Genomic DNA, 23,548 nt, shown 5'->3' with positions numbered 1-23,548 from the left:
TCTTCTAATTTTATTCTTTAAAAGTCACCAAAAAAAAAAAAAAAATTTATTTTTTCCACCTTTAAAAATCTGCAGTAAAATAACTACAAAATATCGCCGTTTAAAATTGCATGCTCCACCCTTGAGCTAAAATTAAAAAAAATCGATTGTCTTTTAAGAGAATGTACGGTCTTTGAATTTACCTCAAAGTCCTGGAAATCTCCTGGAAACCCTTGAAGTGTTTGAGCCGCACCTGAACGCAGCACCGCTGTCTCCTCTCTGTGATATCGCGATAGTTGCCACCGGAGCACGGAGCTATCGCTGAGCAACATGGCGGAAGGTATGAGATTTGTTTTTTTTTGCCTCTCCGGTCCACTCCCTGTTATCACCGTGTGCCCGTTAAACCGTCACACCGAATCAACCGGTGTCCTCTCCGGTTACCGAGCTCCCTGCTGTCCGCGGCAGAGGAGACACGGAGCCGTACGTCCCGTGCGTCTGTGCCGTTAGCTGTCGGTGATGCTGCTAGCCTGATTTTTTACAGCTAACGTTTCGAGTTAACGTCGAACCGACAAACCGAGAAATGTTCGCCGCGACGAGAAATCTTCAGTTTTAGTCACATTTATTTTTGGCTGCGACAGAAATTAACCCGATGTTAACTTACAGAATAAACACATAATGTTGGTATTTAGCTTTCTGCGAAATGTCACGCATCAAACTGTCCACAGTCTCGCGCTAACGTTAAAATCCACTAACGGCGTCTTTAAATGTTCGCTCACAAAGACGCATTTTAATAAAACAATTACAAATGTGGCGTTATGATGTGGTAAATGTTGGGACGCGAGGCTGCTCGGCACACAGGAGCTGTCAGCAGTAACTGTGGAAGAAGTACTCTGATCACAGTATTACTACTTTATACGAATACTAGAGTAAAATATTTTGGTTCGAGTAAAAGTACTGCATTCTGATTTTTTTACCCAAGTAAAACAACAAAAGCGTATTCTGCTCACAGGGCTCCCACAGTCATGGAAAACCTGGAAAAAAATCATGGAGTTTTGCAATCACATTTCCCACGCCTGGGAAAGTCATTAAATTTGTACAAATCATTGAAAGTTATGGAGTTTTAAAACCGGAGTAAATTTGCTTTATTTAAAAAAACAAATTTAAAAAAACCCAGAATTAAGGGAATAAGCAATGCAGAACAAGAAATTGCCCCAAAAATTAGCCCGAAATTATTGAAAAGTACAAAACAACAGGAAAATAAAAATCAAAAACAGTAACCTCAAATAGTGCTTAATAATAATAGTAATAATAATTTTGTAACAGTATTTTAAATATATATAATTATGATTATAACAACTGTTTTCGCAACATTTTTCTTCTTTTTTAAAAAGTTCTAAATCGACTTGTATCTTGCAATTTGCGGGACATTTCTGTCACACAGTGTTACTGCAGTCATGGAAAACCTGGAAAAATGGATGGATTTTTACAGGCACATTTTACATTTACAATAGAAATAGCAAAAAAAAACCAAACAAACAGGAAAACGAAAACCAAAAACAGAGACCCCAAAATCGTACTTAATGATCAGAATTCTGTAACATAATGTTATTTAATGTTTTTTTTTGTTTTCTTGTTTTTTTTACCTGTTGTGCATGTGATGTGGATCCAGGTTTCAAAGGGTTAAATCATGTTGTATTTTCTGGCCATAATATTTATGTGCCTGTGTGTTGCAGTACTTTTTTAACAAAAAAGTTTTATTATGTTTATTCAGTGCACCAAAACACAAAGCAAATTTCTTGTAGGTTGATTATATTTTGTTATTTTTCTGAACCTGCAAAGTTATCAGGTTAATGTAGGAGCAGAAAATGGTAATACTCAACTAAAGTACAAGTACCTTAGAATACTACTGAAGTGCCATCTGAATCTGGTTTACTGCCAAGTAGGTTTTCACATGCACTGGATTTGTTTGGGTTTATTTGTGCATAGCTTAAACACATAAAACGAAAATTAAATCAACAATAAAACAAGTTTTGCAAAAAGGAAGACAAGTATAGCATAGAGGAAAATTGCAATAAAAATATACATGTAAAGGTATTTGCAATATCTGTGAATAATTGTGCATGGCAAAGGGCAGCACCTAAAGCAGGCCTGGAAATAAGAGCATGCCTGCTGTGTGTTCCTCCTTAAGGTTAAATCTACTTAATGCATTAGTGATGGCTGCTAAATCCTGCAAAACGGAGCTGGATTTTAGTTCAGTATGACAGTTTGTGCAGCAGCTGCTGGTCCTTGTTGCTCCTCCATGCCGCCCTTCCTGTGTCGAGCTGATCAGGTGGTTTTCGGAGACGCCCCCCTTCTGTTCCTCATGACCAGCCGCCGTGCCAATAACGGTTTACGAGTGAGGACAAAGTAACGTGCCGGCTCAGCATTCCTTCTTCAGTAAAACTTAACCGTTTTAAAGGAAGGAAACGGGCCTCAGTGAACTCTGTGGATCAACGCTGAGACATCAAACTGTGTTGCAACACTGCAGAGAGTGTGTTTCGTTTAGAGGAAGAGGGAAAGGTTTGCCCAGAGACAAACACAGTTTAGATTCTGCCGCAGTCCCTTTTTAAGATTTGGAAATTTGCATCCTGTGTGCTGAAAAATCTCTGTGCAACACAGGTGACAAAGAAGAGTGTCACAAGAATTAAGCCAGTCTTTTGAAGCTTATTAACGGCACAAGTCCCAGGGTTGGCACGGTCATGAAAAATCTGGAAAAGTAATGGAATTTGCAAATAGCAATTTTTCCAGGCCTGGAAACACACATGATGTGTTCAAGGATTGTTGGAAATTTGAAAATCCAAAGATAATTTCTGTTTTTGCAGTTTCTGGCTGTGATCAATGGGGTTATTTGAAATCACCAAACACTTTGGAAGAAAAAATAAAATAATTTTAAAGAAAAAAAAAAACATTTTTTGAAGAAGAAAACAAATCATATTGAGTTAACCAAAAAAATCCAAAATTTATTCTATGAATATGTTCAAAAATTAAAAAAAAAAAAATAGAAAACAAAAAAGTCTTTTCAACAAACCACAAAAATGTTTCCCTTGAAAATGGCCAAACAGCTTAAAAAATTAAGAAAAAAATCATCAAAACCTTTAAACAAAAAACATTTTTTTTCAAAAGTTGCCAAAAATGTTTGAAGAGGAAAAAAAATCATAAAAACAAATGTTTAAAATCAGCAGTAAGATAAATACAAAATACAGCCATATAAAGTTGTATGCCTTTCCACTAAGCCAAAACACAAAAACATGGGTCCATCCCCAGTGCTTAAACACATATGTGACATGCCTCCTCCTTTTAATAAATAAGAACATTCCCAAAGTTATATTTAAATATTCAGCTCTAATCCTGTTCATTAGTTTCATTTTTTGAAATAATTCATTCATTAAAAAAAAAAAAAATCACAAACACAAGCCTCTGTACTCTGCACCGCGCTGTTACTTTAAGAAAAGGTGCTTCAGAGGGTGCAGTTATAAATGTGGTCAGAGCACGTCTTCTAACCTGCTTGTCTCCCTCTGTCCTCTGTCTGGTTTTGTCCTGTTTGTCTCTTGTGTGTTGGCGTGGGACAGAGGAGGTGGCCAAGCTGCAGAAGCACCTGGCCCTGCTCAGGCAGGAGTACGTGAAGATGCAGCAGAAGCTGGCCGACACAGAGCGGCGCTGCGCCGTGCTCGCCGCTCAGACGTCCGGACAGGGCGCGTCCAGCCCTGCGGCTGCAGACACCTTCATCAGCCGCCTGCTGGACATCGTGGCCGACCTCTACCAGCAGGAACAGTACAGGTGAGCGTCAGCTGGGTCGCAGCTGTGCAGATGTTGCGATGTGTCTGCTGTGGTGCGATGAAACCTGCCTGTGCTGCTGCGGGCGACTCTTCACGTCGAAGCTAAACAACCTGTGACTGTCAATCGTGTTTGTTAACAAGCTGCACACTTCATCCGATTTTAATCACAGTCACAACTGCGGCTTCCCACAATTAACTGAACACCGTCTACACAATACTGTCACATCAAATATTCTAGGTTTACATTTGTTTTATTTTCATGTTTTTTAAAATTATTGTTTTGTTTAGCTTTTATTTAACCATTTTCCTATCATCATCATCATCATCATCATCATTATTATTAATAATATTTATTGTTATTATTACTATTAATCTGTTTTATTATATTTTTGGTTTAGCCTTTATTCCACTATTTTTTTATTATTATTATTCATCCGTTTTATTGTCATTTTTTCTTAATCTGTTTTATCAAGTTTGTGGTTTAGCTTTTATTAAATCATTTCATTATTATTTATTTTATATTTTATTATTGTCAACATTATTTAATGACAGTCGCTTTCTGCTGTTATGAATGCTGTCAGCGTAGTGTCCGCTGTCTGCATACTTTAATATTTCACAGGAAATATTGTACAAATCATACACTGTTGGTTTCACAGGAAGTTTAAAAAATCCTACGTACTCCTTTAGCCGACTGATTCGCGTGTGAGCGTTGAATTTCAGACGCGCCTGAAGAATATTAGTGATGTTTTCTGAGACATGATTGTGTTGGTTTTGCAGCGATCTGAAAGTGAAAGTGGCGGGAGAGAGTCTCAGCGCACATAAGTTTGTGTTGGCGGCTCGCAGTGACGTCTGGAGTCTGTCCAACCTGGCGTCCACCTCTGAACTGGACCTGTCAGGTGAGACACGTCACAGTGTCCCCTCCTCACCCCGTCAGTCAGTCCACAGGCCGATGGGTAAACTGAGTATTTATTTAGGATCACGCAGTCTGTCAAAGTCCACTGTTGGATGCAGTTTGGGCTCTGTGCTCTCCACTAAAATAATCACTAAAGACTGAAATCATTTAAATATGAACAAAATCATTTTTTTTGTAGTTTTCACTGTTTGACCTGTTGCTGTCTGGTAACGAGGACAAACAGACTTAAAGACAGTTTCTCTCCCGGAGCCGTAACCACACTGAACTCCAGTCAGATAATAATTACATTTACATTTACAACTTACTTTTTTCATTTTTTACATATATGCAACAAGTGAAAAAAAACAGAAAGTAAAATTTGAGTTTTTAAGAGGAACAGACCCAAAAAAAAAAATGAAATAAAAACTTGAGTAAAAATTAAAATAATAAATAAAATAATTTTAAATTTCGAATTTTGATAATTATAAATATAGTTCTCTGGACATGTTCAAAAAGTAAGAAAATAAATATATAAATCTATGAATTTCTTGAAATTAGAAAGACATTTCTTACCAAGTTGCTCATTTTCTTTGTTCCTGTATTTTTTGAAGAAATCAAAGCTGTTTGTTGAGGTCTCAAAGGTTTGATTATTTTTGAATGGCGACTGAATGCAGCACGAGAAAAGTGACGTGTCTTCAGGATTCAAAGGGTTAAAAAGTTTGATTTGTCCAGAGTGATTTTTGTGTTTGTCAGATTTACGTTATGTCACGTTAGCGCTGAGATGGATTCACGCGTGTAAATCTCTGACTTTGTGACGTGATGGATTTCCAGATTGCAAACCTGAAGTTGCCATGGCGATGTTGCGCTGGGCGTACACGGACGAGTTGGAGCTCACTGAAGATGACGCCTTCCTTATCGACTTGATGAAGCTCGCCAACCGTTTCCAGCTGCAGCTGCTCAGAGAGAGGTCAGAGGGGTCACACCGACGGACGCAGGCGACAGTTTAACTTTAACTGTCGCGTCACGTTTTTTGACACATTAACGGCCTGAAAATAAACGTGTGTCCGTGCCTCGCAGGTGTGAAAAAGGCGTCATGTCCTCGGTGAATGTCAGGAACTGCATCCGCTTCTATCAAACCGCCGAAGAGCTGAACGCCACCACGCTGATGAACTACTGCGGGGAGATCATCGCCAGTCACTGGGTGAGTTCGGACAGGACGTGACTGACAAGAAAAAAATAACTTTTCAGACAAATGTGCAGCCAAAAGTGCTTCACACACCAAAACTAAAACGACACAGACAAAAATAAAAAATGAAGAATAAATAAAAAATTAACAAATACAAATTTGCATCAGTAAAACTGACAACAATGACATAATAAACTGTTAAAAATCAATGTGTAAAAATTAACAATAAAAATTTACATGAATAAATCTCCCAACAACAAGAAAATGTTAAAAATCAATACATAAAAATAAAAATGAATAAAAAAAATAGCATGAGTAAAACTGACAACAATGATACAATAAGATGTTAAAAATCAATACATTAAAAAATGAACAATAAAAAAAATTCAAGATTAAAACTAAAAACAATGTTACAATAAGATGTTAAAAATCTGTAATAAAAATAAGCAATAAATAAAACTTTGCAAGAGTAAAACTGACAGCAGCGATACATCAAGATCCATCCATCCATTTTCCTCCTCTTCTCTGGGGCCGGATCACAGGGGGCGGAGCAAAGCACGCCAGACGTCCCTCTCCACGGCAACACGCAGCAGCTCGTCCTGGGGGAGATACATAAAAATAAAAAGTAAAACTGGCAACAATGACACAATAAGATGTGAAAAAATAAAAGATAAAATAAAAACTATGCATAAAAATAATGATAAACCAATAATTAAAACCTGGACAACTGAGGTGAAAACATTACTTAGATTTAAAACCGGATTATTATTCCAAAGAGAGTTTGGGGATGTTTGTCTGCGTTGTGGTTCGATACTGAGCTCTGGACAGTTCGGTCTGGAACACGTGACCTGTGTGAGCGTCATACATGTCGGAGAGATTTGTGTTTTTCAGTCATGCTGAAAAAAGCCGTCGGCTCTGAAAATGATGCAAACACGTTAGTTTGCTCTCTGATGTCACCTCTCGGGATCATGTGATCGTCTGCTGGTTTCATCAAGTCTGACTGGGTTCTGCACCTGTGCAGAAACAGCACAGATTTAAGGAACTTTCCTCATCGTGGTTTGAATCTGCCAAACGTTCAGGAGTGTTTCTCTCCTGGATCACCTTTAATCTGCAGTGTTTCTGTGGGTTAATCTCCTCGTGCTCGCTGTTTCTGGCAGATTAATGTCGTGTTGTCTTGTCAGCGTGAGGCTTCATTTACGATGCAATAAAGAGCGGCCGGAGCTCGGCAGGTTTCAAGGTTGCCTTTATGAGCTCGATGTAGAAAACGGATGTTAACTGTCAGCAGCTTCTGACGCCCGAAACTCTCATAACTGCAGACTTCACCAAAGCAAAGAACTCTGCAGCATCAGAGCCTCTTAACAGTATTTTTACCATTATATCCTTTTTTATAACATTATTTAAGCAGTATTGTATTTATATAAACACATACACACGGGACTCGCACGGATATGACCAGCATTGTGTCCACGCCACGTTCCTCCCCAACTCCCTTGTCGACTTCCACACGAAAAAAAGTTTTCATTTTAAAATTGCTGCATTTACGCAAAATATCCACACAACTTAGTTTGAAAACTGCGAGGCTGCGTTTAAGTCTGCACCAGGAAAACTGAGACTTTTGTAGACGTTTGCTCCCCTGATTGGCTCAAATAGTCACAAATAAAACTCTGGTCTCATTTTTTCCCGTCTCTGTAAATACGGAGATGCCTGTTTTCGTTCTTTTTTTTTAACAAAAATGTATATGGGCAGATGTGGCCTCAGAGGGAAAGAAAGGTAAAAATGATAATTATCATCATTATTATCGTTGAATCACCGAAACAGTAACCTTTAGGGGGGAGGAGGGAAAAAATTAAATGCATTAAACAAATGAAAAAAATTCAAAGAAATGACTAAATTTATTAAATGCATGAATAAATTTAACTCTGACTGCAAATCATGTTTAAAGTGGTGTTAACGAGGGCTGCATAATTTATCGAATATTGATCACAATCAAAATTTGGCTTCTCACAATTAAATGGACACAATCTAGACAATACTGTTGAATTAACTTTTATAGGTTTTTAAAAACAAATGATTTTCATATTTTTTTTAATATTGTTTTTTTCCTTTATTTTTAATTTTTTTTTTTGTTATTATTTTTATTTTTTATTTATTTTATTTGGTTTTTTTTCTGTTTCACTTTTACTTAACTACTATTACTACTTTTATTATTATTAATATTATTATTATTTTCTTTTTTATATTAGGTAATTACCAAACAATAATATTTAGGGGAGAGGAGAAAGAAGTAAAGGAATACATTAAATTAACTGAAAATAAATAAATAGTAATAAATCAATAAATTACATGCATAAGTAAATGCAATTTAGATATAGAAGTAAATGTTTAAAAGAAATAAAAGGATTCAGTGCTTAAACATTCAAATTCATTTGTAATAAACATAAATCACCAGACAGAGCGTCACTTCCTTTTCATATTGGATAAATGGAGACACTTTTCGCAGAAGCCACTCGATGTAAATCTTATTTTTAGGATCCTGTCCTCAGAGAACGGGTGAGTCGGTTTTTTCAGATTTGACTCATTTGTTGTGTTTTTTTGTTTTTTCAGGACGATCTGAGGAAAGAAGATTTCAGCACCATGAGCGCTCAGCTGCTCTACAAGATGATCAAGTCAAAAACAGAGTATCCGCTCCACAAAGCCATCAAGGTGGAGCGGGAAGACGTCGTCTTTCTCTATCTCATCGAGATGGACTCGCAGGTCAGATTTAACCCTTCGCGAACCGTTGCCGGTCACAGTGAAGTTAACGCGGTGGACTCGAGGTTAACCAGTTCCTCTCCTGTTTTCAGCTGCCCGGGAAGCTGAATGAACTGGACAATAACGGGGACCTGGCGCTGGACCTGGCGCTGGCTCGTAAACTGGAAAGCATCGCCACCACGCTGGTGAACAGCAAAGCGGACGTGGACATGGTGGACCAGAGCGGCTGGAGCCTCCTGCACAAAGCCATCCAGAGAGGTCTGTGGGACACATCACTATTATTATTATTATTATTATTATTATTATTATTATTATTATTATTATTTATTATTACTATTATTACTGCATTTTTAGACACTCAGTCTTCTTCATGGCTTCCAAAATCAACTTCCCTCTGAGCTGCAAAGGCGCTCAGTTTAAAATAATTTTAAGGCTTTACTTAAAATGTTAAAAAAAGGAGTTCTAGATATTATTTATGTTTCTTTTTTAACTCAATGTGTGTTTTAAAATTCTATTTTTTTGATCTCTTATTTTATTATCATTAATAATTTTATTTGTTCCCTCCTGTTGATGTAATTTATCTCTATTTAGGCTTTTAATCTATTTTATCAATCTTTTTTTGTCCAGCTTTTATTTAATTATATTTTTATTATCATATTTTTATAATCATTAAATGTATTTTATTGTCACAATTTTTTTTACTCTTTGCCCCATATTTTTAAGAAATCTATCTAAGTAGTCTTTTCTCTCGCTTTTATTTTACTGTTATTATTATTATTAATATTGGTAGTAGTAAAGCCTTAAAATCTGTTTTGTGCTCATTTCTTTCTTGTTTTGCATCTTAAATGTATTTTTTCTAGCTCTTAGTCAAACATTTATTTAGTTTTACTTTACTATTGTTATTATTGTAATTATTACAATTATTAATATTTTTATCATTATTATTAGTAGTAGTAATAATAGTAATAATAACAATAAAGCCTTTAAACCTATTTTATTGTCATTATTTTTTTGCGATTTTATCTTTTTAATTAATTTTATTTCGTTGTTTAAACTAGTTTTTATTTCACTCTGTTTTACTTCCGTAACATACCATAACACTTAATTAGTGTTATTATAGTTTTTAAAACCTTTTTATTACATTTTCAGCATTATTATTTTCTGGCCTGCATCAGTCTCAAATTGTTAAATTGTCTTTTTTGTGTTTTTTTTTTTATTTTATTTTTTATTTGCCTGTCAGTCGAAATTCAGCTGCATGGAAGCTTTTATTCAAAATAAAGTTTGATTGATTGTACAAACCTGGTTACATTATGAACAATATTTTTTTAAAGTTAACATGTGAAAGCATTAATTCTTTCCTCCTCCTCTCGCAGGTGATGAGTTTGCCTCCGTCTTCCTGATTCGTCACTCGGCTCAGGTGAACGCCGCCACAGTGGGGGCGGTGGAAACCCCGCTTCACCTGGTCTGTTCCTTCAGCCCCAAGAAACACTCTGCGGACGTGATGAGTGGCATGGCGCGCATCGCAGAGGCTCTGCTGAAGACCGGAGCCAACCCCAACATGCAGAACAGCAAGGGCAGGTAGGCAGACCGCCGGCCGCGATTCGGATTTATCGGACCGCAAAGTGTGACGGTGCTTGAGTCTCGTCTTGTGTCATTTTCAGAACTCCGCTGCATGAAGCCGTGGCGTCGGGGAACGAGCCCGTGTTCAACCAGCTGCTGCAGTGCAAACAGTGAGTCACGATCTGCCCTCAGAGGATTCAGTGAGTTTGTTTCGTCACGACAGCTCATCCTGCGTCTAATCTGTCCGTCCCGTCAGGCTCGACCTGGAGCTCAAGGACCACGAGGGCAGCACGGCTCTGTGGCTCGCCCTGCAGTACATCACCGTGTCTTCAGACCCCTCGGTGAACCCGTTTGAGGACGACGCTCCGGTCGTAAACGGCACCTCGTTTGACGAGAACAGTTTTGCAGCCCAGCTCATCCAGAGAGGAAGCAACCCTGACGCGCCTGACACGAGCACAGGTGCCGATTAATGACCTCGCTTTATTTTAATTAAGCCCTCAAACACATTTTCATCCTCATTTCTTTCTGTTTTATCATTTTGTAGAAAACTGCCTGATGCAGAGAGCAGCTCGGGCCGGCAATGAGGCAGCAGCACTTTTCCTCGCCACTCACGGAGCAAAGGTCAACCACGTCAACAAATGGGTGCGTATCAACATTCGGACCTTGTGTGCACGTCATATGTCCTTTAAACCGTCCAAAAAAATTCAAATATTTTAGCTCTTAGTTCATATAATGCATGTCAGGTCTGGCACGGTGGAGGACAGAAGCTGTCAAACATAAAGATAAATACATTATAAGTTAATTTAATTTAGTGAGACTAATTTGACTCAGAAAATAAATGTCTGCGCACTGTCAGACATTTCTGCGCTGGAGCCGGCTGTCAGACATGTAATATCATAAAGAAAATATTATGTTATTATCACAATTTTAATTCAGCTTACATTTAAGCCATTATTTCCCTGATCATGATCTTTTTATTTTATCCTGAATTGTGCAGTAATGAGAAAAGTCTGTTTAAATGTCAGAGCTGTTAATTTATCATCAAGAATCGGTCTGACAATCTACGATGATAATTGTGTTTTCACCTTGAAGATGGTTTACAGAACGGTATTCAACTAATTATTATTATTCATCAAACTTTCCAGCATTATATAAAAATGAAAAGCTCCATCTTAAACAAACTTCAGGTAAATTTCAGCACATTGTGCTGATAATAGGCCAACCTCTCCTGACTGCAGGACTCTGACTTCAGCTTCTGTCAAACTTCTGTGCTGTTAATCATTTTACTCAGGAATTAAAAACGTTTGAGTCGGCCTACTTCTCCTATAGCTGCCAACAGCCTGCCGACATTCACAGTTAGAGAAAGGCTGAAAATAAGCTCATGTGCTTGTGGCCCCGGGCCCCCAAAACATTACATCTGCCCCTGGTAATAATAATTAGAGCTCAGCGCGAGCGGCTGGATGAGACACGGAGCGATGCGTCCTGCTGTTTCTAAATAATTCATCCAAAGTCTGATTAAAGCTGAAACTAACACAAAGTCGTCTGTAGAGTCTAAAGAAGTCATTTTCCACCTCTGCAAATGTGTCTGTTTCAAAGCTGTGGCTGTCAAACACTATCATTGGCTGTTCGTGTTGTCCGTCAAAACATGTCTGGAATGCGTTCTATCTATCGACTACGTCTCATAATTCAATCGAGGAAAAGTTATTTCGTTATTGATATCGTTATCGTTTTATCGCCCAGCCCTACTGCAGGTCCTAAAAAGTAACCTGATAACCAAAATCATGACAAATACTAAAGATAAAATGAATTCTTTGACCTCGTTTCAGGGTGAGAGCCCGCTGCACACGGCGTGTCGCTGTGGCCTGGCGAGCCTGACGGCGGAGCTGCTGCAGCAGGGCGCCAACCCCAACCTGCAGACCCAGAAGGCTCTGCCTGACGAGAGCGTCAGCGTGGCTCTGCAGACGCCCCTCCACATGGCCATCGCTCACAACCACCCAGACGTGGTCTCTGTCATCCTGGAGCAGAAAGGTCAGCGTTTTTACATCTGCATGCATTTGACTAAACGTGGTGTGGGCAATTAGAGGCGTGCCATTTCATTTCGTTCACCATAAAACCAGCATAATTTTTAACCCTCTAAAACCTTTTAGGACAGTACTTTTCTTTATTTTTATAGTATTTAAAACCTTGAACCCTGAGCGAATTTCTGCATTTTTTCTAGAAACATGGGGAAAAAGGGCATGAGCAACTTGGCAAGAAATGTTCCTCAAATTGATATAAATGAGTAAAAATTTGTTTAATTTACATATTTTTATTTATTTAGTTGTGATAATTTTTTATTTTCAGGTAATTTTGTATTTTACGAATTTCTCGCTAACTTTTAGGTCATTTCTTCTTTTGTTGCTCAGTGCCCTCTTTTCATGTTTTTGAAAGAAATTTAGTTAATTTGCTCAGGATTCAAAAGGTTAATACGCTAAAAAGAATTCATATAATGATGAAACTGTTAACAGCTAAGAAATGTAATTTTTGGTTGATTTTGTTTTGTTTGATCAATGATTATATATATTATCTGAGCTGCACTCTGAGTTACTATTGTTATTTATACTAAAGAAATTTAACTTTAACTTTTCATTTTAACTGAAAGTTTGAGAAAAACATGGTGACATTTATAACGATAACAATTTTTTGTTACAACTGCATGTTCTCGAAATTAACAATAAAGTAGTCTTCATTTTCCTGACTGTTTTTAACTTGTTTTAATTGACTCATTATTGTAATATATTGCTTTACAATACAATATTATTTTTAAAAAAAATTATTTTATGTTTTTTTACTTGCAATGATTAATGTCATACATTTCTATTTTTTAAAAAAAATGTTTTTATGATGTACTCAGGTCTTTCTTGAAAATAAGATCTCAATGGGACTTACCTGATTAAATAAAGGTTTAAAATAATCTTATGCCTAAGCTTGGCTCCACATGAAATGCCTCCTCTTCATCTCCCTCTTGATTTGCTGTTTTGCAGCTAACGCACTTCATGCCACCAACAACTTCCAGATCATTCCAGACTTCAGTCTCAAGGACTCTGTGGACCAGACGGTGCTGGGCTTGGCCCTGTGGACAGGTACGCCGAGGCTGCGTCTTCACACTGATCTGTGCACGGTGACCTCTGTGTGTGTGTGTGTGTGTGTGTGTGTGTGTGTGTGTGTGTGTGTGTGTGTGTGTGTGTGAGATGTGTAATGTGTCCCACGTGTCCCCGTCAGGCATGCACACCATCGCAGCTCAGCTGCTGGGCTCAGGAGCTTCTATCAACGACACCATGTCCACGGGACAGACGCTGCTGCACATGGCCATCCAGAGACAGGACAGCAAGAGCGCCCTCTTCCTTCTCGAGCACCAGGCGGACATCAACGTTCGGTAACGCCGCCGTTATACCACAATTATAAAGTACTTGATCACTTATGAAGTGCTTGAATTATTGTTTTGAGTTATTTTATTTTATTTTAGTTTTCCATCAGTAGAGATGAAAATGAGAGAGGAAGTTAGGACGTCACTGCTCTTTATTGTCAACTAACGTGACTTATCTCTTGAATGCCATTTGGATTATATTAAATAAATAAATGCATAAATGTGTAAATAAATAAATGCATAAATGTGTAAATAAATAAATGCATAAATGTGTAAATAAATAAGTAATAGATAAATAAAGATGTCTGAAATAACTAAGTATGGCCATAAATGAAAAAATAAATAAATAAAAAATAATGCAATAAAAACTTTGTATAAATAGAATAAGTATAAGTGCTTAAGTTAATCGATTTTTTAAAAGTACTTATAAATTATAAATCCTGTGCCACATATTAGTTTGGAGAAAATAATGAGTTTAAGATGGTGTGGCAGATATTGAAACCGTTATCAGAGAAAAATAATTCAGTATCGATTTCCAGAAAATAATTTTTCAGGAGAGATTTTAGGTGATATTTTCTGTGTCTGATGTCTCTGTCTCCATCACCAGGACCCAGGAGGGACAAACAGCTCTGCAGCTGGCCATCAGTAACCAGCTGCCGCTGGTGGTGGACGCCATCTGCACGAGAGGAGCCGACATGTCCGTGGTGGACGACAAAGGGGACCCTCCTCTGTGGCTGGCTCTGGAGAACGGCCTGGAAGACATCGCGTCCACGCTGGTGAGACAGATGCAGCCAGTTTAGAGACGATAGTTCCCGCTCACTTCCTGTCTGCTGAGTAACTAAAACCCAGACCACTTTTTTCAGTTGAAAAGCAAAATAAGTGGGGATGAAGCAGAGTTGTTGTTTAATTCAGGTTCAACTCTTCACATTTTAGTGCGAAGTATTGAAATTCTGCATGTTGTTGTTGTGAGTGATGAAGTAATGAGTCTTAATACACACAAATTCATGAGCATTTTTGCTCTCTGGGTTTTTTGAATGTTTTTTTTTTTGGTAAAAAGCCACAGACTCAAGATGTTTAGAGGTTTTGTTCTGCAACATGAAATACGTCTGTATAAACCCAGTTTTTGAACTCTTAAGGTTTTCCGCGTCTTAAAAAAGGCAGTTGCTTAAAAGTGGCTAAATCAGACTATAGTGTTTCATCCATCCATTCATTTATTTATTTTAATCTTTGAGAAAACTTATTTTTATTTAAAAAAAACCAAACGAAACATAATGAGCAACTTGGAAAAAAATGTCTACAAACTGCTAAAAAAATAGTAAAAGGTGACAAAAATAAGCTGTGCTGTATTATTGGATATTACCAAAAAATAACAGAAAAATGTCCAGAAAACTACATTTATACAGTAATTCTCTTAATTATATATTTAAATTATGTTACAAGAAAAAGAAAAAAAGGCACTTTCTTGGGGTCTTTTTTTTTTTTTTTTTTTTTGGTATTTTACTTTTCGTTTCTCATTTCCAGCAATTTTCTTGTAGCTTTTTACTAATTTTTTGCAAATGTTTGGGCTATTTCTTGTAAATTTAAAAGGTTAAATGACCTAATCGAGTTATAACTGTAGCTCCCCTAAACAGTGCATGGAGACATACTCAGTCGAGCGAAGTTTGCAGCCGCCGTTTTGACTCTCGTTTGTCCCGCGTAGGTGCGTCACGGCTGCGACGCGACGTGTTGGAGCTCGGGGCCGTCCGGCTGCCAGCAGACCCTCCTGCACAGAGCTGTGGATGAGAATAACGAGGTCTCTGCCTGCTTCCTCATCCGCAGGTACGTTAACCCTCTCACCACCAGCGTTTTGGGGAGCCCTGATCCCAGCTGTGAATGTTGTGCCAAAAATCTTAATCACAATTATTTTGGTCAATTTTGAAATCACGATTATTCACCACGGTTACTCATTGACTTTGTAAACATGCTGCATTTATATATGCATCATAATTTCCCTTCATACTTTTCACATTGAGTTTCTTTTTAAGTCCTTAATTTAATTCCTAGCCGACGTCTTGCCTCCTCTGTGTGTGTGTGTGTGTGTGTGTGTGTGTGTGTGTGTGTGTGTGTGTGTGTGCTCCCTCTGTGTGTGTGTGTGTGTGTGTGTGTGTGTGTGTGTGTGTGTGTGTGTGTGTGTGTGTGTGTGTGTGTGTAGTGGTTGTGATGTGAACAGCAGCAGACGGCCGGGCCCAAACGGAGAAGGAGACGAAGAAGCCCGAGATGGACAGTCGCCCCTCCACCTGGCGGGCAGCTGGGGTCTGGAGGAGGTGGTGCAGTGCCTTCTAGAGTTTGGAGCGAATGTTAATGCGCAGGTCAGTCCTGAGGGGGGGCGACTTTAGTGTTATAGGACTTATGTGCTTTTTCATTGCGGCTGCAGTTAACATTAAATAACAGATCTCTCAGTGAGCTGTAAACCTGACGCTGTACACTTTGATTTTATTTTATTTTTGTCTTGATTTTCTGATTTTTTTTTCTTTTTCCCGATTTTATTTTATTTTTCTGATTTTATTTTCTTATTTCTTTTTACTTATTCATGTTTCATGATTCATCTATCTATTTTTTTTTTTATTTTTCCTGGTTTTCTTTTTTTTGATTTTTTCTTTTCTTTTTCCAGATTTTTTTGTGATTTTTCTTTTCTTATTATGATTTTCTTATTGCCTTTTCTTTTTCCAGTATTTTTTTGTCCTTATTTGATTTTCCTTTGCTGATTGTGTTTTCTTTTGAGAAACTGTTTTGTTTTTCCAATTTGCTTTTCCATTTTTTGATTTTTTAAAAAAATTTTAAAAATTATTTTTTCTTGATTTTTCTTTTTGAATTCCTTTTTGTGCATTTTTATTTTGTTTTTCTTTTGATTATTTTTTTCCTATTTTTCTTCATTTTTAATACATATTTAGTTCACACTGTGCGAGGAAGCCTGATATTCAGGATTTTTTTGAAGAAAAAAAAAATGTTTTTGAAGCGTTGTTTCCGTTGTCTGTCCGTGTCTGTCAGGATGCAGAGGGCAGAGCTCCCATCCACGCTGCCATTAGCAACCAGCACAACGTCATCATCCAGCTCCTCATTTCCCATCCGGACATTCGTCTCAACATTCGCGACCGTCAAGGAATGACGCCCTTCGCCTGCGCCATGACGCACAAGAACAACAAGGCGGCAGAGGCGATCCTGAAGAGGGAGCCGGGAGCTGCTGAGCAGGTAGAGCCGACCGAAAAGCGCCGCTTTGTCTCTCTGCAGGAAGATTAAAGACGTTTACTCAGTTACTAATGTCTCTCTCTGTCTGTCTGTGCAGGTGGACAACAAAGGACGTAACTTCCTCCACGTGGCGGTGCAGAATTCAGACATTGAAAGCGTCCTGTTCCTCATCAGCGTCCAAGCTAACGTGAACTCCAGAGTTCAGGATGCCGCCAAACTCACCCCGCTGCACCTGGCGGTCCAGGCCGGATCCGAGATCATCGTCCGCAACCTGGTACGAACGCGACGCCGTCCCCGCCCGCTTTTTGGTTTTTATTAGCCTCCATTTAAACATGTATGTTCAGAACCGGCCGTTGATTTGTCAGCTTTTACCGAAATCCTCTCACAGAAATAACGGTCGACCGATATTGTTTTTTTTCAGGGCTGATACCGATACCCATAATCAATATTTGGAGCCGATATGCATTTACAATAACAATGAAAATATTCCTGTCAATATGTAGAGTTTTAAATATAACAAACTCCAACATAAAACTTTATTTAAATGCTTTTAGCAAATGTTTAATCAAACTAAAACATTCGACATCATGTACAGCAACTTCTCAAAATCTTTTTTTATGAAGTCAAGTGAAAATTTAAGTAAAAATGAAAAAATAAAAATAGCTAAGGTTTCACAAAGTAAAAGTTCCTCCCATGCTGACGCTTTCTTTGCAAATTTTATTTAATTAATTTTATCGTCGATAATTAAAATAAAACCTCAATACAGATAATCAGCAAAATACCAAATATTGCCCTAAATAATCATCCAGGCCGATAATCTGTCGACTCGAACATAGAAACAACTTCACTGTCAATAAATGTTGACACAAAATAAACTAAATATAATGATACAGAACATCAGGCACTTAAAGAAAAAAAAGAGTGAACTGATTATTTTGGGGATACCAAACTGTAACTTTTTCGAATCGCCTCAAAGACCACCGCCTGCAAGCGTAGAAAGGAGTTTTTTCATACTTGATGTGTTTCCGTAATTTGTATTCGCAATTTCAATTTGTGCAATTTCTCATAATAACTTTATTTATAGAGCACATTTTAAAACGGGGCTTACAAAGTGCTTAACAATAAAAACAACAAAACACAAAAATCAATCCAACACACAAGATAAAAACACAGTAGAATAATTTAAAAATAATTTAAAAATCAGCGTCAGCATCAATTAAGAAAAGCCAAATGATAAAAGTGAGTCTTGGGAGCAGATTTAAAAGAGGACACTGAGTTTACTTGCCTGAGTTCTGCAGGTGATCGAAGGTGACGAGTCGGGTTTGAGGGTTAATGGGATCCCGCCTGCTGGTGCGGAGCGCAACGGCCTCCTTTCACACGTGATTATGAGTCAGTGCGGCAAAAAAATACCCCAAAGATGGCGGCTGGTTACAGTCAGTGAAACACATACAGCGAGGCTGCCCCGCCCACACCACTCAACTGCGTCTGTTTGCTTTTTTATTTAAAGTTTATTCAAATTTAACGTCTCCACATTGAGCCAAATTTAAAAAGGCACATCCTCAGGTCCCCAGCGACACACTCGCTGAGTGCGACGTAGATTTTTCCAAACGGTTGTCGAGATATAACGAGGACAAACAGGCAGACAGAGGTGTGAGCTGCAGTGGCGATGTTAATGAAAGAGCGATGCAGCTGATTTTGGGTGTTGCTGCTTCCAGCTGCTCGCCGGAGCCAAAGTAAACGAGCTGACCAAACACAGACAGACAGCGCTGCATCTGGCCGCCCAGCAGGACCTGGCCACCATTTGTTCTGTGCTGCTGGAGAACGGAGTCGACTTCGCTGCTGAGGACGAGAACGGCAACAATGGTACCGACTCCCGCTCTTCATTACAATGCTTCAGTTTCTGTGTAATCTGAACGTGGTGGACGTGTTTATGTTTTCCCACGTCAGAGACGCGCTCCGAAACATCGGAAAAAAAGCTTTATTAAAGTGCTTCTCTCAGCCAAAAATGTGACCCCCCTGAATCATGTGATGAGGGGAAACGTCAGGGATGCAATATATTTTAAAAAGTACTAAAAATGTATAGATAAAAAAATAAAACATTTGGTGAGGAATACCATAAATTAGGCTTTAAAGCAATGAAGAAAAATGTATAATTTGTTTGATTTCTGTTACTTATATCTGTGTCTGAGCAAACATGATTTGGGACTCGGTAGTTTCACCTGATTGTGCTGAAATTAGAGTCATATTTTACATTAAATGAATCCTGCGTGCTTATCGTTCTGCTCTGTGGCAGAAAAGGGTTAATCGTGTTAGACAGAAGTGAAAGCCCATTTTTACACACACAACCTTTATTTAAGGAGGGAGACTTTCATTTTCAATGATGCCGAGCGGGAATAAAGACAAAACATCCAACAAGCAAACAGATGACAGTTTAAAAGAGACAGAATCAAACAAAAAAACTAACCATGATATTTAAATTTAAACAGCTAAAAACAGAAAAACAGAAAAAAAACATGGTAAGGTTTAGAATTATAATAAAAAACATCAACAGTTAAAACAAGATCTGAAATAAGACATTTGAATGATGGGAGAGAGTCCACGTTTAAGTTTTTTTGCAGATTATTTCATGAATAAGGTGAACTGTAAGAGAACGACATTTTTCCAAGTTCATTTCTAAATTTGGAGAACGTCGAGTAACGAGATATTCTGCGACCCAGCACCCAGATTATGTGACTTCAGAGTTAAGAAGGATGAATTATAGTGAGGAGGCATCTGTTTCAAAGCTTTTTAGATGATTTTAGTCGCCGACCTTCAGCTAAAGATGTCGGTAGATGCTGTACGGATCACCGGATACGAACCTCAGAGCTGAATGATGCATCCGGTGACTTTAACGTACAGGCAGCAGCTTTTCCGTAAATGACGGCCCCATAATCTAAAACAGATCAAAAAACAGATTTGACTTTTCTTTTTCTATATAAAAAGGAGAAAAAAAATGTTTATTCCTGTATAAAATTTACAGTTACAGTTCTCAGTTTGTTAGCGCGGACGTCAGTCTGATTCATTTTATCGTCAATCCTGATACCAAAATATGTGTGTATCATGGGGACTCAAATGGCACCGAATGATAGGGACGACCCAGTTATCAATAAAAAAAGTCAAAAAAGACAAAAGTCAGCTCAGCTCAGAGTTCAGGTTGTGTCTCAGTCCCTTTGTGGTTTTTGAATCTGAACAGTGTGCTGAGTTACCTGCTGTGTAGCTGATTCTTCATCCCCAACATCAATAACATTTTGTCCTTCTCGTTGTGTCCTCCTGGTCGTGTCCTCCTCCTGGTCGTGTCCTCCTCCTGGTCGTGTCCTCCTCCTGGTTGTGTCCTCCTCCTGGTCGTGTCCTCCTGGTCGTGTCCTCAGCTCTGCACCTGGCTGTGATGCAGGGCCGCCTTAACAATGTCAGAACTCTTCTCACAGAGTCCAACATCGACGCTGAAGCCTTCAATCTCAGGTTTGTTTGCAGCAGCAACATTAGAAGCTTCTTAAGCTCACTTCAGACCAAAGATTCACCACGAGACAAGTTCAGACGCGCAGCTACTACAAAGCGCCGGTCCGTGACGTTCATACAAGTACGACTGGACGGGACAACTCTGCTCCTCCGCTCTGATTTTCAGTTTTTCAGGTTTATTTTGTGGCTGAATATAATGTGTAGCTTCTTAAATTAGAGTGGGGACAGTGATAGTGAGATACTTGCCACAGCTGCATCTGTACAAGTGAAGAAACAGTGGGATGTGTATTGAATATGCCACAGTAATCTATATATAATCTATAATCTATATAATATTTTCTTATGTGTGTTTGTTTTCTGGTTTTCTCTTTCCTGATTTTTTTTGTGATTTTCTTTTCTTTTTAAGAGATTTCTTTAATGAGACTGATTTTTTGTTTGTTTTATACTTTTCTCTTTACAGATTTTTTTTCTTAATTTTTATTTGTGTGATTTTCTTTTCTTTTTTAAGAGATTTATTTTGTTCCACTGATTCTTTTTCTTATTTTTTTGTTTGTTTTCTGGTTTTCTCTCTTCTGATTTTTCTTTCTTTTTCTTAATTTTCTTTTTTGTGATTTTCCAAATTTTCCAAAGTTTTTTTTTTCTCGAAATTTTTTGTGGGTTTTCTAGTTTTCCTGCTTGTGATGTTTTTGTTTCTTTTCTTTTTATTGTCTTTTTTTATTTTTTTTTTTTTTTGGTCCTGATTTTCTCCTCTTTTTCAGAGTTTTCTTTTCTTTTTACTGATTCTTATTTGATTTATCTACAAGCTGTTTGGTTGTAAAAACAGGTGATGTGCTTGATGTTGTAAAACCAGCCACCTGTGATTTGACCCGCCCTCTCACAGGTGACACCATCAGCCAGTTCACGCCGCTGCAGCTTTTCTCTGCAGCTAACCTTCAGATCTGACTGTAATGTCTCCTGTTGATCTCATTCTGCTGCTCAGGGGTCAGTCACCGATGCACGTACTCGGCCATTATGGAAAAGAGAAACGCCGCCGCCATTTTTGAGTTGTTCCTGGAGTGCATGCCTGAATACCCTTTGGACAAACCCGACAATGAGGGGAACACAGGTACGGCAGCCCGTTAACGGCACACGTTAGCGGTCCTCTCGTGACAGAGCCACTGTGTCATCGACGCGTCATGTGACCTGTGTGTCGTTGCAGTTCTGCTCCTGGCTTACATGAAAGGAAACGCAAACCTGTGCCGCGCCATCGTGAGGGCCGGGGCTCGACTGGGCATCAACAACAATCAGGGCATCAACATTTTCAACTACCAAGTTGCAACCAAAACAGTTGCTCTTCCGCCTTCTAGGTGAGTTTTCACACTTTGTTACCAGATATTTCCCCTCAGGAACCGTTTAATGCATTTAATGCACTTTTTATTTTTGATGACTGTGTGTGTGTTGATGCATGTGTCCTAAATGTAGTCCAGATTGTGTATTTGAGTGTAATCAGTGAATTTGCAGCTCAGCTCCTACAATAAGTCTAAAATACACTGTGGAAACTAAATAGTTACATTCAGACTGTTCAGGTCAAAAAATGCTCCGTTGGTCAAAAAAAAGAAAAAAAAAATTGAAAAAAATCCTACAGTTGAGAGAAAAAAGACAACAGCCAAAGAAACAACAATAAATAAATAAATAAATAAGAAAATAACCTTAAAAAGCATTTATTTTATGTACTTTATTATTTTATGTCTGTAACAGAAAATTAAATAAGATAAATTATTACATAAAATCTGTAAAAAATTAATATGATTATAAATATGGCTTTCTGAATGTTTTTTCCTTCCTTTCTGGGATAATTTTGCCAATCCTCCCCTCTTAATTTAAAACTAATATTTGGGCAACTGTCTTTTCACATTTTACCAATTTCTTGCAGTCTGTGGAACAAGTTAGCTGGTGAAATCCATCTGAACGCAGCACAAAAAAGAAAACAATAGTCGATCCATGTTTCAGAGGGTTAAACCCCGTCGTGATTTTATTTTTTTTCTGTTTATCTGTTCAGATATGCTGTCCAAAGAGCCCCCTTGGTGTGATGGGTCCAACTGCTATGAATGTGTCGCCAAGTTTGGTGTTACTACACGGAAACATCACTGGTTAGTCTCTTCTTAAAATACTCTTTTTTTGATTTCACTCATGTTTTTATTTTGTGAGTTTTTCCTGATTAATCCGGCGTCTCCTCCTCGCCTGCAGCCGCCACTGTGGGCGCCTGTTGTGCCACAAGTGCTCTATAAAGGAAATCCCCATCATCAAGTTTGACCTGAACAAGCCGGTGAGGGTGTGCGACATCTGCTTCGATGTACTGACTCTGGGTGGGGTGTCGTAATGCCGCGGCCCGGGTCTCCTCCACCCTCGCGGTTCTTCGGGCGCACCAGGAGAAGGGACGTCAGTAGCAGGACAGTTATGGACCATCACCTTTATACTATTCCAGTCTAAGAAAAAAAAGCATTAATGTTCTAGAGGGACGTTTCAGATAGAGAGTGAGACATCGTCTTTTTGTTTTGGTCTTAAAGTGGATAGAGGACAGACGCGCTCCGGCTCCATGACGGCTGGACTCTTTGTTAATCAGTTTGTTTCAATTCAATGATTTAAATCAAATTCTCTGTTGGGATATTTCACCGTCAGCAGCCTTTATGCTCTGACCAAAGACAGAAATTCATTGCTCTGCTTTTGAACAAAAGCAGAGCAAACGTGTTTAAGAGCCCCAAAATCACTAAATCTCTGTAATCTTTCCCTCTTCTGTCACCCCGACTCGGACCGGATCCAGCAGGACAGACGAGGAGGATTTAAAGGGAAAGCAACTTTTGTTCTAACAAACGAGCATCGAACCTGTTAGATCCAAAAATAAAACGCTGACTACGTTTACATGCACACAAAAAAAGACAATAATCCTGCTAAGCTGTTTACACGGCGAATGGAAACAAATATTCCACTAAAACTCCTGTTTACATGCAGACGTGCACAGCGAGCGGGCAAAACTTTATTTATTCAGGTGGGAGCGCAATGTGCTGCATAAAGTGCGAGGCACAAAACAAAGCCAGCATCTGAGCATAAAAACAAATCAAATCATTAAAATTAAAACAAAGAACTTAAAAAGATTAAAAAAGGCGTGTCAGAACTGACGGAAAATTATTAAATAAAATAATATTAAAGTATAACATTTAAAGTGGATAATACATCTAAATTAAAATAAATAAATAACTAAA

The 23,548-nt window shown here is 38.3% G+C and overlaps 1 protein-coding gene across 1 annotated transcript; it reads left to right on the top strand.

Annotated features, from left to right (window-relative positions):
- Positions 1-251: 251 nt before the first annotated feature.
- ankfy1 (ankyrin repeat and FYVE domain containing 1) lies at positions 252-23,442 on the top strand. Its single transcript, XM_042499218.1, is given in 27 exon segments — positions 252-319; positions 3,588-3,795; positions 4,572-4,690; positions 5,518-5,653; positions 5,764-5,887; positions 8,477-8,626; positions 8,716-8,881; positions 9,997-10,201; positions 10,285-10,353; positions 10,440-10,642; positions 10,728-10,825; positions 12,010-12,211; positions 13,207-13,305; positions 13,445-13,598; positions 14,197-14,365; positions 15,289-15,407; positions 15,781-15,937; positions 16,617-16,817; positions 16,912-17,088; positions 18,530-18,677; positions 20,222-20,312; positions 21,289-21,331; positions 21,333-21,414; positions 21,508-21,629; positions 21,631-21,655; positions 22,348-22,438; positions 22,536-23,442. Coding segments are annotated over 27 exon segments (3,501 nt in total). The 5' UTR covers positions 252-309; the 3' UTR covers positions 22,669-23,442.
- The last annotated feature ends 106 nt before the right edge of the window (positions 23,443-23,548 follow it).

Source organism: Plectropomus leopardus, chromosome 13 (assembly GCF_008729295.1).
Source record: "Plectropomus leopardus isolate mb chromosome 13, YSFRI_Pleo_2.0, whole genome shotgun sequence".
Classification (NCBI taxonomy): domain Eukaryota; kingdom Metazoa; phylum Chordata; class Actinopteri; order Perciformes; family Serranidae; genus Plectropomus; species Plectropomus leopardus.
The sequence above is the reverse complement of the archived record's forward strand: the minus strand, read 5'-3'. Positions and strand labels throughout refer to the sequence as shown.